The sequence below is a fragment of the Meles meles genome, chromosome 15 (assembly GCF_922984935.1).
Source record: "Meles meles chromosome 15, mMelMel3.1 paternal haplotype, whole genome shotgun sequence".
Taxonomy (NCBI): Eukaryota; Metazoa; Chordata; class Mammalia; order Carnivora; family Mustelidae; genus Meles; species Meles meles.
Window position 1 is genome coordinate 20,729,845 of NC_060080.1, and position 17,097 is coordinate 20,746,941.

The 17,097-nt window shown below is 47.3% G+C and overlaps 1 protein-coding gene across 3 annotated transcripts in view; it reads left to right on the forward strand.

Moving 5' to 3' along the window:
• Positions 1-17,097, forward strand: part of DRC1 (dynein regulatory complex subunit 1) — a 42,986-nt gene that overhangs the window by 22,242 nt on the left and 3,647 nt on the right. The window contains exons 8-13 of one of the 3 annotated variants that reach the window (XM_045980045.1): positions 5,480-5,619; positions 9,490-9,624; positions 9,866-10,098; positions 13,589-13,701; positions 14,877-14,966; positions 15,462-15,553. In XM_045980045.1, the coding sequence (XP_045836001.1) occupies positions 5,480-5,619; positions 9,490-9,624; positions 9,866-10,098; positions 13,589-13,701; positions 14,877-14,966; positions 15,462-15,553 (803 nt within the window). The remainder of the gene's footprint in view (positions 1-5,479; positions 5,620-9,489; positions 9,625-9,865; positions 10,099-13,588; positions 13,702-14,876; positions 14,967-15,461; positions 15,554-17,097) is intronic. The other 2 variants (XM_045980043.1, XM_045980044.1) reach the window with 2 other exon arrangements.

Consider the following 17,097-nt stretch of genomic DNA (forward strand, 5'->3'; position numbering starts at 1 on the left):
CATGGCACTTTTAATGAAAATGGCTCTTGTTAAGCTTTTCTCTCATTATTTTGGCTTTATGATAATTTGTGGGACAAAAGGACACACCGCTGGCCTCAAACAGTGAAATAATGGAAACTCACGTTCTTTTATCTGTTGTTTTGTTTTTTTTTTCCTTTTGCGTGAGAGCACGTAACACAAGATCTACTCTCTTAACATATTTTTGAACATACAATGACAGCGTTGTCGCTCAAAGACCTTCTGTTGTAACCGTGAGATCACCAGAACCTTTTCATCCCACATAACTGGAACCTTGCGCCCTCCGCCCAACACCTCCCCCTCTCTCCTCCCCCAGGCGGACTATTTTAGATCCCACACACAAGTGAGACCACGCAGCATTTGTCTTTCTGTGTCTGGCTTATTTCACTTAGTATAATGTCCTCTGTTTTCATCCCTATTGTTGCCAATGGTAGATTGTCTTTTTTTAAGGCTGAGGACAATTTCGTGATATACCGCATTTTCTTTCTCCATTAGTCCATTGATGGACACTTAGGTTGTTTCTGTCTCTTGACTGTTGTGAATATGCCTCAACGAACATGGGAGGGCAGACATCTCTTCAAGTTTCAGATGTCTGCGCCTTTGGATCTATATCCAGAAGTGGGATTATTGGATCAAATGGTCGTTCCATTTTTTTAATTTAATTTAATTTAATTTATTTATTTTTTTAAAAGTTATTTTTTTTTTCAGCGTAAGGTCGTTCCATTTTTTATCTTTTGAGGAATCTCTGTACTCTTTCCAGAGTGGCAGCACTAGTTTGCATTCCCACCAGCGCTGCACGGGGTTTCCTTTTCCACATCCTTGCCAGCACCTCTCGTCATTGGTTTTTTGACAATAGCTATCCTAAGAGGCGTGAGGTGATATTTCATTGTAGCTTTGATTTGCATCTCCCTGATAAGTAGTGACTTTCATAACTACTGGCCATTTGTATGTCTTCTAATTGGGTAGTTTATTATTATTATTATATTTTGCCGTTGAGTTGTAGGAGTAGAACCTCACATTCTTTTTTTTTTTTTGAAGATACTTTTTTTTTTTTAAGATTTTTTTATTTATTTATTTGACAGAGAGAGAGATCACAAGTAGGCAGAGAGGCAGGCAGAGAGAGTGAGAGGGAAGCAGGCTCCCTGCTGAGCAGAGAGCCCGATGTGGGACTCGATCCCAGGACCCTGAGATCATGACCTGAGCCGAAGGCAGCGGCTTAAACCACTGAGCCACCCAGGCGCCCCAGAACCTCACATTCTTAATTTAATCCTCAAATGCTTTAACACAGCCAAAAAATTCTGGGGTGAGATATTCAGAGCAGGCAAGTGTGTGCAGTTCCTGTGTTAGAATGGAAGCCAGGAGTATACTGTACCATATTACCTTTTAACTTGGAACAGATAAATCAGGGATTGCCATGTTGCTGTATGCGGGGAATTTTTGTAGATCAAACATAATCATAAATGCCCCTTACGTGTACTTTGATTAGACAGTAAAGTCAAATAGCATCGATTTTGTCAAGAAGATACAGTATGCAGCTTAACATCAAATTTGGTCTTCCTAAGTAATTTATAGCACTGTATCAGCTCTGAAATATACAACTAAAATTTTTACAAACTGCAAAAATACGAAGACTCCAATACACAGATTTGATGGGTAAAGTACAAGAAGTAAAAAAGAGAATGTATACTTTCCAAGTGCTTACTGCCAGTAAGGTGACATTATTAATGAGCAAAACGAAGCCTGTAAACAAGCCCTAGAGAGAGATTTTTACCACAGCGGCCCATCCCCCCCACCCCCATAACACTACTAGAAACGCTTAGTTCTTGATGCAGGAAGCAAATATTATTATTATTATTATTATTTTTTACTTTGGGTCCTACTTGTGCTTTTAAAATTGTAAAATGGTTTAGTTCAACTTCAGGGACTGTTACCTATTAATCACAAAAATCAAATCCAAGTTACTTATCTAACAAACAGCATGAACTTAACGTTGTGCAAAGCACAAAGATAAACAAGGCACAGGCCCTGAGAGCAGAGGTGAAGGGGCCGGGTAGGCTCTCTGAGGTCAGCCGACAGGAGTAGGGGAAATGCTTTTTTAAATTTCCGTTCTGCTTGGGGCGATGATGGCAGCTGGTTTTCGGGAGCTTGTGGGGCAGGAGATGGCGTGGAAAGCAGCTGTGGGTAGGCTCATGCAGACGCAGGAAGAAGGGGAAGGTGGGATCCACACCCGCAGCCCCCACTACACTGAAGGCCTCTCGTGGCAGGTTAGATTGTAATCTTTGTAAATTATTCACAAAAACCAAACACGATGTCTCACCGTTAGTCTTGGGAACATGAAATACAGCTTTGCAACAGTATCTTTGGATAATTCAAGAATAAGGGCGGACAGTTAACAAAATCAATTACAATTTTTTTTAAAGATTTTATTTATTTATTTGACAGACAGAGACCACAAGCAGGCGGAGAGGCAGGCAGAGAGAGAGAGGAGGAAGCTGACTCCCTGCTGAGCAGATAGTCCAATGTGGGGCTTGATCCCAGGACCCTGAGATCATGGCCAGAGCCGAAGGCAGAGGCTTTAACCCGCTGAGCTGCCCAGGCGCCCCTCAATTACAATATTAAAATATAAAACTATCTTTAACGTATGACAACCAAGGATGGCTGTCTATTGGTTATCCAGTGGTTATCCGTGCCAAACCCTGAGATAATTAACAATAGAGTCACCAGGACCGAAATTATCTCGAGCAGGTGTTGAAAACAAATAATGAGTCACATAATTCACGCAGCCGCTGGCGGCTCAGTTGGCCAGACTGTTAGTTCTGCAAGTTCATTGACAACACTGCCAGTAACTCCCAAGGTGCACCGTGACTGCGGAGGCCACTTGGGACCCCCTGCGGAGGGGTCTTGGACCAGAGCTGGGGTGACCGAGCAGCTGATCTGGGACCCCCTAGAGATGGAGAGCCCACAGTGCATGTTGCATTGCTAGTCCTTCCAAGTATCAGTCTCCTAGGATCACATTCTAGCAAAGAGCAGGAGCAGGTGCGTCCCACAAAAGAAAATAAAATCGGCTAATAAATAATTAACCAGGAGTGCAGGCAAAGACATGCAAATTAGAACCGGCAGGTGACAGAGTTTCTTTGTTTGTTGTTTTGCCTATAAAATCAGCTCAGCTGTGAGTTCTTTCAGGGCACAAAGGAAAAGACATGGCCTGCTTACTTTAGCTCAGTTTTGTGAACCGTGTTCAGCCAGGTGAGGTACGTGCGGTGGGTTCACAAAACTCACAAAAAAAAGTGAGTCAGTGATTTTTTCCTTTCAAGATGTATTGTGCAGGAAAAATAGAGAGTCGGTTTCCGTTGTGAGTATTATCTAATGACTGGACTTCAAGAGTGAAATTTACATGAACATTCATTGCTAGAACTCACGTGCTCTCACTTCCTTATAAATGTAAAGGCTGTCCTATGGCCAAAGTTTGGGAAATGCTGTCTTAGTGATAGGGGCTTATTGCAAAGCTATGAGAAAAAGGAGGTCCCTACATCCTCAGAGCAAACACCAGGCACTCGGGGTCTCAGCCCCTCACTGTTGTTCCAAATCAGAGCAAACCCAGAGAGCGTTGGTACCTTCCAGATTATCTCCATCAAGGAGGAGCTTTTCTGCTGGACTTTGTACTGAGCAACCTCCCAAGTCGGTGGCCTTCCCCATGTCCAGGGCTGGTCACATGTGAAGCAGCCGGGCTGGTTTCATTGGGAACACAGGGGCACAAACCCCTGCGAGATACCTACCCACAGTGGAGATTTAGAACTCTCTGGAATAGTTAAACAGGGTGCTCTTGACTGATTCTCTTGGTTATCCGTGCCAGTGCCTTTGTTCTTCTCTGCATCACCTCCTGGCCGGTTACCGTCCTTGAGGATAGTCCGGAGCGGGGAGGGGATGCTGCCTGGATTCCCCATCTAAGCTGATACCTTAGCAAGGCCCTTGGGGACCGGGGGGGGAGGATTTGAAAGAGGGCCACATGTCACATGTCCCTGCTTGTCAACTTCTGATTACACTTAATTGCATCGTCTGTTCATCTGTTCCTGCATTTCCACTCAGGAAAGGCAGGAGCAAGCTTGCCTCTATTTGCCCTGTCTCTAGCCCTGTCCCGCTCTTGACAAAAAAAAATTTTTTTTTACCCACAGTCAGCATGATCTGTCTTCTTCCCTCTTCCCTCTTTCCTTCCTCTCTTAGATTTGTTATTTTAGAGAGAAAGAGAGAGCATGAATGGGAAGAGCAGAGGAAGAGGAAGAGAGAATCCCAAGCAGACTCCATGCGGAGTGCAGAGCCCGACGTGGGGCTTGATCTCATGACCCTAAGATCACAACCTGAGCCGAAACCCAAGGCAGACGCTTAACCGACTGTGCCACCCAGGTCCCCCCAGAGCGATCTCTCTCTACTGCCCTGCTGCTCTGTCAGCCTCTTTTTTGAGCATTCCCTGCCTCACACCTAACACTGCTCGTGGTTTCCCCAAAGCACGGCACTCCCCTTGCCTCTCTGGAGCTCTGTCCCCTGACGCGTCCACGTGAGCGACGACTCCTCATTTTCCAGGTCTCAGACATGCTGGTGCCCACTGTTCAGAGATGCCTGCCTGGCTTGCAGGGCCATGAGCGTCCCAGGCTACCCTGTGCTTACCCCTCTCTTCTTGTCACTGGTGCTTGTCGATCTGTCCCTCTCCCAGATGGGGCAAGACCGTGCCTTTTTCAGCAGTGTTTTCTCAGCAGCACCTGGAAAAGTGTCGACATAGAGCAGGCCCTCAGATCAGTATTTGGTGAATGAATGAATACAGGTAATGGAAATCCAGAAAGAAAGGATGGTCATGTCTAGCGTCCTTTAAAACGAACACCATCTCTTAAACACCAGCACTGCCGGTTGGAGGTCAGAGTGGGGACACCTCTGTGGCAACGAGAACTTGTGTTTCTGCTGGGGCGACGTGTATCTCCCCATGAGGGTCTGGTCCACAGCACTGGAACGGGCCAGACCGGAAGGCTCTAAATGCCATCTCTCCCAGACTGTAGGGACACAGGCTTTAAGCTTGCAGCAGAATGATGGGTATTTTCTATAAAGATTTTATTTATTTATTTGTGTGTGTGTGAGAGAGAGAGAGAGGGAGAGCAAGAGGGAGAGGGAGAAGCAGACTCCCCACTGAGCAGAGAGCCCGATGTGGGACTTAACCCCAGGACCCTGAGATCATGACCTGAGCTCAAGGCAGACACTTAACCTATTGAGCCACCCAGGCGCCAGAATGATAGATATTTTTTGTGGTTGGCCTTTCATTTGCCCAAAATGGCAGATTTTCTAAGAATTCAGGGGCAGGCACTTGTCCCTCCAGTTCCTCTGACATGACTCCAGAACAAAGAATGAGGGACCCTCAGGTACAACCGATGATACCAGGATCAGTGAGTATCATGACTTTTTTAAACTTCAATGGTAGGTTCTTGAGCAGCAGCTTCAGCAGATGAAAGCAACTTACCAGCTAAACCAAGAGAAGCTGGAGTACAACTTCCAGGTGCTGAAGAAGAGGGACGAGGAGAGCACAGTGATCAAATCCCAGCAGAAGAGGAAGATCAATCGGTAAGCGGACCTGCAGCCCACCAGCCCCTTCCGCGTGGACCATGGGGATGGGGATGCACTCTTCTGTTCTAGAGGAGTGCAAGCTGGTGAAGATATGACCAAGTCTTATTAAAAGAGGGTTTTTTTTTTTTAAATTTTAAAATTTATTTATTTGACAGACGGAGATCACAAGTAGGCAGAGAGGCAGGCGGGGGTTGGGGGAAGGAGGCTTCCTGCCGAGCAGAGAGCCCAATGCGGGGGTTGATCCCAGGACCCTGAGATCACGACCTGAGCCAGAGGCAGAGGCTTTAACCCACAGAGCCACCCAGGTGCCCCCCAAAGAGGTCTTTTTTGGGAAAAAATAATGGTTTCTGCTGCCCCACCGCCTCCCCCATGAAAGAGTGTACAGCAAAAAGTCCGTCTCCCACCCCCTGTTTTGTGTGGTTCCTCTTTCCAATCTCTGTTGTAATTGTTCATTTCTTTTGTTTCTTCCAGAATTTCTTTAACCACATATAAGCAAACACAGATAGATGCTCTCACCCCCGCCCCCTCTGTCTGTTTTTAGACCAAGTGATAGCTTTCTATACACACTGTTCAGTGTCTTGAATGTTTCCGTATTAGTTCGTTAAGAGCTTTGACAGGCTCTAATGTCCCCGTGGATGGACATTTAGATTGCTTCTAATCTTCCGCTCTTGCCGATGACACCCGTGCCGGTGCCCACGCCAGCGTCCCACCGTGCATTTGCGTGGAGCCAGCTGTAGAGTAAATTCTCCACTTGCTAGTACAGAAGCAAGACTGTGCATTTTAGAGAAGTAGGAAGTACCATACGTGGAAGTAAGATAAAAGCATAAAATCAGGGGCGCCTGGGGGCCTTATTCAGTTAAGTGTCTGCCTTCGGCTCAGGGCATGATCCCAGGGTCCTGGGATGGAGCCCCGCATCAGGCTCCCTGCTCAGTGGGAAGCCTGCTTCTCCCTCTCCCACTCCCCCTGCTTGCCCTTGCTCTCTCTCTCTCTCTTTGTCAAATAAGTAAATAAAGTCTTAAAACCCATAAAAACACCATATGCCTACCAGCAGAGATCAAGTGTGTAGTGTTTCTTTCTAGATCTCTCCTTTCTCTCTCCCTCTCTCCATCCACCCGTGACAGCCACAAATCTGTGCAGTTTGTGGGGCGCTCTCTGGGAAGGCTTCCTGAAGAAGTGAAATAGTGAAGGGGGAGGGATGGGAGTTGGTGAAAAGGAGTTAGGACTCCCGGGTAGATGGGGCCAGAGCCAGGAATGAAGGGCAGGGCTGAAGGCAAGGAAGTCGGAAGCCGAAAGTTCCACATTTGATGAAAGAGACTGCACTCTGGGAGGGGGAGGTTGGTAGGACGGGAGGTGGGCACAGGTATGTGCGGCAGACCTTGTGTTTGATCCCAAGGGTCGAAAGATGAGTGACCTCAACCCCACCATCCCTTCCCTGGCTCTTCCCTCTGACTTGAAGCCTGCAGTTTTCCTTACCCTGAAAAAACCTTTAGCCAACCCTGCTGCTCCTACGTGAGGCCAACTCCTCCTCTTCTTGATCTCGTGACCATTTTCCTCTCACCACCAGCCCCGTCCCTCACCTCCAACACTCCTAATTTGACCTCTGACACCAGAACTGGACAGCCACTTCCCTCTGTAGGTGATCAATGATGTCCTTCTAACCAAACAACCACGGCTCTTCCTCAGGTCTCATCCTGTTGTTACTGGCACCGAATCTCAGAATCTTTCTTCTTTGGCTTTCATGACTCTAAAATACTTGCTCTTTTTTCTCAGTGCATTCCTAATTGGCTTCCTGTGGTGGTTCTGCTTTCTCTTGCCTGATAAGATATTCTGGAAAACTTCTCTTCCCTTTTCTTTATATTTTTATTCCAGCGGCCCTCTACACCAGTCTCATGGCTTTGAATATGACCTCTTTTTTCAAAAAGTATTTTGTTTATTTGAGAAAGAGAACTTGAGTGGGGGCTGGAGGGAGAGGGAGAAGCAGACTCCCCACTGAGCAGGGAGTCCGACTCGGGACTCGATCCCAGGACGCTGAGATCATGACCTGAGCCGAAGGCAGACACTTAACTGACGGAGCCACCCTGAATAATGACCTCTTTCTTGATGACTCCCAGCTACATATCCCTAAATCGACCTCACGTCCTCACTTTTTCTGGGACTGCCAAAGCTTGGAGAGTCGCTGTCACTGCCAGGAGACAAGTTTTGAGACCCGGCTTGCCTGCCCTCCCCGTTTTCCCATCCTCCACCTCTGTCCTCTCCATCTCTAGCTTCCAGCCAGTCATGGAGGATGGGACGTTTTTCTGAGGCTCCCCTTACAGCCACCTGTCCTGTCTACTTCCTGTCTTGATGCCTTGCCCCAACCTGCAGCATGCACCTAGAGTTGGTTTGTGTTTTATTAGCTTCTATGATTAGATGACACACAGAAACCCCTTTACTAAGTGCTGCAGGGAAAAACACTTTGGGATGACTACTTAATACATTTTTTTTTTCTTAGTAAATTTTTTTACATCTATATGTGGAAAGTCTCCTAGAATGTTGTAGTTAAGGAAATGAAATAATCACTTTTTATCAGATATCACTTTTTTTTAAAGATTTTATTTATTTGTCAGGCAGAGAGAGTACACACAAGCAGGCAGAGAGGCAGGCAGACAGAGAGGAGGAAGCAGCCTCCCCGCCGAGCAAGGAGCCCGATGCGGGACTCGATCCCAGGACCCCAGGATCATGACCTGAGCCGAAGGCAGGCATCCCCAGATATCACTTTTTCACTTTAACTTTTTAACTCTTATGAGAGCCTAAGTTAAATGATTTTTGCGTTTTATTGAGGCTGAAAGCATGAAGGGTGAATGTGTGTTTAGGAACCCTGTGCTTCTTTCAGAATAATGCTTAAGACAGAACATTTTATTTTTAGAATTTTTAAACACAAAATATGTAGGCCTTCAGACTCTGTCTTCCGGTGTAAGTGGGGCACTAACATAAGACACCTCTTCACGGGGTTGAAGCCTGACATATGGTTCGGTCTAAAAGCCGAGCCTGCCATGCATATTTCATGAGACAAGTTTCCATGCCCAGAGCTCCCAGAGCAGCGAGATGTGGAGCTGTGACATGCCTGGGCCCGCAGGGCCATTGGCAGGCTATCACTGTCCCTCACTGTGCTGGAACTTTCGGCCACACCCCTGGAGGGTAAGTTCCAGGCCTCAGCTCTGGGCTCCCCGGCATCCTGTGTAAAGTGTCCCCCACCGCGCTTTCATGCTCCGCTGTGATGAGTGTGTCTTTGCCTCTGTCTCGACTGATAGTACCTTCTGTTGGAACATATCCTTGTACTCTCGCTGTATCCAAACAGAGCCCTGGCAAGAGGCCGTCCATGTTTGATGAGTGAGGGAGGGAATGAATGAACAGTATCGGCTCTCTGAGGATAGAGGGCTCATAGCTTGTAGACTTATAGTGTGGAGTTTTACTTTTTTCCTTTCTATTTTCCTTGTTTTAGACGGGAATTGAACATCCAGATCATGGCAGTGAAATAGTTGAGATCTGCCCTTTAAAGACATGAGGGGGTGCTCGATACAGACACGCTTGCAGATGGCGTGTTGGGGAGGGTTGGGTCGCGCTTCTGAGCAGGAGACCGTCCCTCAGTGTGTCAGGGGCTCTGGACCTTTGTGAAGGAGTTTAGTCCTGGACCATCCCCTTACCTCCCGTGGCCTTCCTTTCCCTGATCATATTCGGGACCACTGGGTGCTAGAATAAACGGGAGGCTTCTCTGCACCTGCACGGCTCTGGCCCTGGGGTCTGTAGTGCTTTGTATAGTTGCCGAGAGGAACGGACACCACAGCTTCCGTTCAGCTGCGGATGAACTCTGTCCCCCCTGCCCCGCAGCCTGCACGATGCCCTCAACAATCTGAGAGCAAAATACAACAAACAGATCAAGCACTTTCAGGAGGAGAACCAGTCGCTGACCTCTGACTACAAACGCTTTGTGACGCAGTTCAAGGAGCTACAGAGAGCCATGAGGTATTTTAGGGACCTGGGTCCCAGGCACGTGTCCTAACTAGAGAGGCCCCTTCCCTCGCATGTCACCTGCCTTTTCTTGAGACGCGTGGGGACCGCCTCCAGGCTGTCATAGGAGAGAGCTGGTGACCCAGGCAGGGGGAGGCACCACAGCTCCACCTTTGGGCTCACCCTCCTGCTCATGGAGGGGACCCAGGCCAGGCCCCGGGGTCCGCTGGCCATGCCGAGCAACTCTCCTTCACAGGCATTTCGCTCTTGTTGATGACAAGCAGTTTCGGGAGATTTGGCTGATGAACGAAGAGGAGGCAAAGGACCTGGTCAGCAGAGCTTTTGCTGTAGACAGGATCATTCATACCCATCACCTGGGGCTCCCCTGGATAGCACCGGATTTCTGGTTCCTGAGCAATGTGGGACCGATCTCTCAGCAGCCGCGGAAGTCTGCCGCGCAGATCTTAGAGGAGGTGCTTATGCAAGCAGGTGACTGAGACTGCGTCCTAGAGCCCCCGAGCCCCCGAGCCGAGGGCCTGTCCGACCGTTGGGTCAACCCATTCATTTCAAAGACGAGCACACTGAAGTCCAGAGAAGGGGAGGAGGTCTCCTAGCTGGGAGGGCCATTGTTGTGGCTTCTAAGTCTCTAATTTAATTGACAGCTTTACCCTCTTCCCTGTATTATAATCTGGTAGTTTGATCTAGAAGCTCGATCACATTCAGGTTCAGTTTGGTTTTGCTGAGTACATTGTCGTGTACCTCCACTGGGAGAAATTAATGGCGGGTTGCCTGTGTCTTTGGGAGGTTGGCAGCTATTGGTAGTCATTGTCTAAGATCCATTCATTGCCTTAGGGGTTGCAAAATGGCGATATTCTACATTCTATCATATGTCTTCATGTAGTAGCTGGAACACTTCTGGAAACAGAATCGTCCCCTCATCAGCTATATGTTACCCTGAGGCACAGTTCATATAGGAAAAACAACTGCTATTCTTTCTCTCTTTACTAGTTTTCAAAGTAAATGGCTGGGTCTCTAGCATTTTCCAAAGGCGGCCAGTAACGTTTTTTTTATAAAATAAATATCATTGGCTACCTGGCTGGTGCCGTCGGTTAAGTGTCCAACTCTTGGTTTCTGCTCAGGTGGTGACCTCAGTTTGTGAGATCCAGTCCCACGTGGGGCTCTGTGCTCAGCTTGGAATCTGTTTGAGTTTCTCTCTCTTCCTTCCCCCATCCCTCCCCACCACACACTCTCTCTCAAATATATAAATTAATTAATAAAAACATATCATTATGGACACATTGGATTTAAACAAATTTGATGTGTTTCGTTTACTGTGCTTATTCTTACTGGTGCTCACGTCCCATCTTCGGCCAGTGGGGGTCTCTTCATGTTGGCTTCTGGGTCCTTTTGACACAACCTCACTAGTCATCGATAGCTTCCTGGCTTTCCAGAATGACCCGATTTCCAGTCTCACATTATAACTTTCCTGCTTCAAGTTTGTAATCAGCCATTTCTCAAGGTCAAGGCGGCCTGGTTCTTTTAAAGATAATGGTATTTTGAAGCCATAGTCTGGGAGTTGGAGTGCACATTAGTCGGGGTAGATCAATTTTTAGGGCTTCCTAATGGATGAGAATAGGGTGTAGAATTACATTTTCACCATAAAATAAATCACGTGTTCCTTCCAACACTTCCTAATCATCGGGATGCCAGAATTTTTACTTAACCTTATCAAGGTATATCTCATTTCTCCTAACTTGAAAATCTTGGTGCACAGTGACTCCAAAATAATTACTTGTTGTTTTTCCCACAACCACAGAACAGTTGCAGAATGAAGTATCAACTTGGCACTAACAAACTGATTATGAAAGATTGTTTGAACTTTTTTGAAGTTCTTTTTACTCTTAGGACACATTCCACTAGGGACGTACAGACAGATTGCAGTCTTTTATGAATTTTAAATTTTATTTTATTATTTATTTATTTTTTTAAAAGGTTTTATTTGAGAGAGAGAGAGAGCTGGGGGAGGGGCAGAAAGAGAGGGACAAAGCAGAACCCGCGCTGAGCGAGGAGCTGGACACCGGGCTCCATCACAACCCTGAGATCATGTCTGAAACCAAGAGTCAGAGGCTTAACCAACTGAGTTACACAGCCACCCCTCCCCCCCACATTGGTGTCTTTTACCTTATTATTATTTTTTAAAAGATTTTATTTATTTATTTGACAGAGAGAGATCACAAGTAGGCAGAGAGGCAGGCAGAGAGAGAGAGAGAGAGAGGGAAGCAGGCTCCCTGCTGAGCAGAGAGCCTGATGCGGGACTCGATCCCAGGACCCTGAGTTCATGACCTGAGCCGAAGGCAGCGGCTTAACCCACTGAGTCACCCAGGCGCCCTCTTTTACCTTATTTTTATTTTGTTATTTTTTAAAAAGATTTTATTTATTTATTTGAGAGAGAGAGTGGTCGAGAGAGAGCACGAGCAGAGGGGAGGAGCAGAGGGGAGAGGGAGAAGCAGACTTATCTGCGGAGCTGGAGACTGACTCAGGGCCCGATCCCAGGACCCCAGGATCATGACCTGAGCCAAAGGCAGTCACTTAACCGACCGAACCACCCAGGTGCCCCGAACCACCCAGGTGCCCTGAATGGTGCCTTTTAAAGCCACTTAAAATAGTTTCTATTTGGTTATGTCACCAACCAAATACATACTTAGGTCTTTTTGTTTTATTTTACTTTTGATTGTTAAGGATTGCTTTTTATAATTTAATTTTGTTTTTATATTTATGTAAAATAATTCCATCCTTCCAAAATCCAATATACAAAACAAGGTATACTGGAGGAAATGTAGTCTTATCCTCTCTGCTCTATTTTTATCCTTTTCCTGTAGGTAACTATCTAAAAATGTATGGTTTATTTTTCCATTGCTTTTACAAACAAATGTGTATATATATTTGTTTGTATTTATACAGACCCGCTTTCTAAATGAAAAGCATATGCTTTTCTCCATCTTGCTTTTTTCACTTACAAGGTATCCTGGAGGTCAGTGTATGGTAGTAAGAGGACACATTTTTCATGCCGTTTTCTCCGGTACTCCTTTGTGTGGCCGCGCTCTAACTTACTCAGATATGGTCTGTTGCTGGCCACTTGGAATATTTCCAGGTTTTGGTCTGTTTGTTTTTGCCCTTATAAACATTGCTGCAATAAATAGCTGTGTGCGTTTGTGTCTGCATATTTTCCTGGTGAATTGTTGGGATAGATCCTTAAAGGCAGGACTGCTGGATCAAAGGGTAAAGGCCTCTGTAATTCGGCTGGATCTTGCTCCATACCAACGGGACCATTTTGCACTTACACCAGCAAGATGTGTCTTATACTTTTCAAAGCATCTTCATTTATATTGTCTCCTTTTATCTTTCAAACAACTAGTAAAACCTGGTAGGACAATTTTTTAGGACTATTTCCAGATGAGGAATATACAGTATAAAACATTTTAAAATTTCTAATTTTAATTAAGAAAATGTTTGGCTCTTGCTATTAGCTACCAGTTCTTGCTAAGAAGTGAGGCTGCCCCCGGGACCCAAAGACAAAGTTGTCTTTGGCAGCTTCTGATCTGTGGCTGGTTTAGAAACCACCTAACAGATATGCTAGATTGTTCTCTAATGTGAGGATAAACAGGTTCAAACTCTCCCTTCCACTTCCTGGTGGTGGTGGGATTTTGAATATGATGTTGGCATAGAGATGAAATTTAGAACAGCAAAGCATTGTAGCATGGCAGAATTCTCCTGCTAGTCTTGTATCCAACCAACCCCCAGCCTCCCTGTTTTTGCCACACTAGGCTTTCTTTGGCTAATGAGACTCCATAGGACCTTAAAAAGGTTTTTTTAATGGGTAAATGTTCTTAAGGAAAGCTGTTTGTTGCTCAAAGTCAATAAAATCAAGCAACGATCTCCCTTTTCTCTCCCATCTCTCTTCTCTCTGCCCCGCCTGCAGAAGAGGAGGGGACGGAGGAGGCCGCCTCGGAAGCAGAGTCTTACCTCGACCTGCCAAAACAAATTTCCCCAAGAACTACCAGAAAGATCCTGATGCTCCTGTGTGATGAGTCGGTGAGGCTGGCCACATGGGGCTGTGCTGGAAGGACCCCCGGCCCCTGTGTCTGGTGTGCTGCTGCTGCCCAGGCTAGCCGGGCTGGACGCGCCCGGATGCAGGAGGCCACAAGCATTGAGCAGCAGAGCTGGGGCCGTTCACAGACAGGCCCGGCCTCAGAGCTGCCCCCAGCTGGCAAAGGGGTCCTCCCTTCGTGGGTCAGCAAGATGTGGGCCAAGTTGGCCCACAGGCTCCTTCTAATTAAAAAAAAAAAAAAAAAAAAACTGATTCTGCAAGAGAAGGGGCGCCCGGCTCACCTCGGTGAGCCCACCTGCCCAGTAGCGCGGCCACAGCTGACGTGGCTTCAGTCTGGGAGCTCGGTCTGTGATTTCTCGGGGTGTGTTCGGCTACGGATATCTCTGCGGCATGTTAGCCAGACCCATGGGATTTCGTGTAAGGGTGCTGAGCTGGCTCAGCTGGGAGTTGAGGTGTTGCAGGAATATGACTGGTTCACAAGCCCCTATTTCTGAGATGAGTCTAAGAGCTGCAGGTAGGACTGGCAGCCTCCCATCCCCTAGGGACTCTTCTCTTGGGCCAAGAGCTCAAAAGCTCAAAAGAGCTTTTGCCTCTGAGGGCGGCTCCTGCTGGGAGAGGCAATGGGGCAGGTGCTCCTCTCTCTCACCCACTTGCTGCCAGTGGCCGCCTCCCCCGCAGCCCTTCCCCAGGCCTTCCCAGCTCTGAGTGGGGGCCGATGCCCAGTATCCCCACCCACCCCCGCCGTCCTGTACCCTGGGCTGTGACATGGTTGTCCACCCCCCGCTGTGTCCCCCCTCTCCGCCATGTCACCCTCTCCCGTCCCCATCTCAGGGCCTGCAGCCCTGGTCTCCGGATACTGGAGGGCCAGCCTCTGAGCGAAGCGACTTTGGGCGGGTGAGGATCTGTGACTGGATCAGGTATGGGCTGCTCTGGGGAACTTAGAAGTTTGCCCAGGGGCTGGGGTGAGGTGAGCCTGCATCCTTCTGAGGTGGGAGGAACTAAAGCCATGATGAGAACTGGCCTTGTGTCCGGGAAGGGCTCATCCCCGGGGCCCTGCTCTGTGGAGTCATCGCTGACAGTTACACAGAGGTCGGCTGCAGACCGGGCACTCAGACCCCGGAGACCCGTCTCTGACTGGAGATGTCATCTTCCTTCTCAGGGTTTCCTCATAGAGAGCAAGCTGCTGAGCCTTCTCCTTCCCCTGGAGAAGAACGAACGCTATCTGCTGAGGCTGGACGCCATCTTCTCGGTGAGTCCCGCTGGGCCGAGTTGATGGGGTGGGGGCCTCGTTCTAAGCCGGCCTCCTCTTTTTTCCCAACATTGCCGTGGCCCTGGGAAGAGATACGGGTCTCCGGGCTTCTCTGGACTCGCTGCCACCTCCTTCCCTTTCCTTGTTCTCCATGCCACAAATCGGCCACAGAGTCTCCCAGCCCTGACCCTTCCTCTACCAGCTTCTCTCTCACGGCCTGGCTCTCAGACTGTAGAAGAACTCGGATGTGTGTCCAGCCTCCTCTAGGGTTCTCATACCCACCAGGCCTGGACAGAGCTGTTCGTGACTCTGAGCATTGTTCCTCTGCTCAGATATGATCTCATTGAGCTTCCCCGGTGTCGAGTGACCTCACTGGGCCGTGGCAGGTGTTGGGGGGCTCGGGGGACAAGCTCTTAGGAGCTGGGGGTCTGTTAACTCTCCCAGCCCGTGGACTTCTTGCTGTGGTGTTTGAGCAATGCCCCTATTTCCCCCCAGGCCCTTGGAATTGAAAGCGAGGACGACTTATATAAATTGGTGAACTTCTTCCTCAAATATCGAGTTTATCATTCACCCTCCGGTCAGGTAATGTGAAGTGCAATAAAAGAGAGAACGTTTGAGATTCTGGAAGTCCCCAGAGGGCATTGCTGCCTTTGTATAATCCTTCTGGAGAAACAGTGTGGGTTTTATGTCAGAGATAGCTGACGTAGTGTTTCCGGTGTTATTACCTTTTCTATTTGCAAGGGAAACAATGACTGGGGGTGGGAGTCTGTTCTCACACTAAGGCCCAAGGTGTCTTTTCCTGGGCCATTCCTCAAAGCCAGGCTTCAGCTCCCGGGAGCCCTGGGCCCATCAAGTTCTGAATATTTTGATCCTTACCACTTTCCTGCAAAGCCGGGCCCATCTGTAATACTCATCTTGATTGTAATGCACTATTCTAAAGAAGCCACCATGTTAAAAAATATTATAAAGTTTTAACTTAAAAATTAAAAACTTGAATTAAAAATATGTTTCATACTGCTGGCTCCAGGGTGAGTTTCCTGATATGCTTCTAAGAAGAATTGGCGGGTGAACAAAACCCAGAAGCCATAAAGGGGGAAAAATAGGATGTATTTGACTACGTAAAACAAAACAAAACAAAACAAAACAAACACAACCCTGTGGGGCAAAAATCACTACAAGCAAAGTTAAGATAAAGATGACAGCTGGGTGGGGGTGGGGAATGTTTTTAGCTCCTACCACAGTTAAGGGCCTATTTCTTTGATAGACAAAGAACTCGAATAAACCAATAAGAAAATGACCAACGACTCAATGAAATGGACGAGGGATATGAACAAAAATCTGTAAGAGGCAATATCAGTAACTTTTAAACATATGAGAAGACAACCAGGCTTCTTATAATAAGAGAAGTGAGAATGAAAACTCTTCCAAATTCCATCTGCTCCTGTCACGTAGGCAAAACTCTGGGAGTTCGATAGGATCTAGCGACGGCCAGGGCGTGGGAACCAGACATGCTCCCGTCACTGCTATTGAGCCCGTTGTCGTAGCCTCCGCGGAGGGCAGCGTGCAGTGTGGATGACACCACCACAAACACTGTCCCCTGTAGTTCTTCCTCTAGGATTTCGCTCTGCAGCTCTGTCTCAATACGATGAAAGCACATGCTTATTGTAGCTCATGGGTTTCAGCACCAATCGAAATGGGAAAAGATTTCGAACAACCTACAATTCCATCACGAAGGGATTGATTTCCTCATCAGTGGTGCATCGAGACAGCGGAATGCTATGCACCAGGAACAAAACAAAACAAAAAAATCAAGGAAGTTCTTTACATATTTTTTTTACGTGAAAATATCTCTAAGGTTTATTGGTATGTGAAAAATGCCAAGTGCAGAACTGGGTCTGCCGCAGATGATTATTTGTGTGAAAACGGGAGGGAAGGCATTGCTTGTATGGACAGAGGATTTCTCTGGAAGGAGGGTAAGACATGGATGACGTTGGTTTGCCTGCGGGCGGTGAACGGAATGAACCACGAGAACGAACTACGCGTAGGAGGAAGACTTTCTTAAATAAAAAAATAAAAAGGTAATTTGTGATTTTTGATTCAAAAAGATAAATATATATATGTGGTGTCAGCT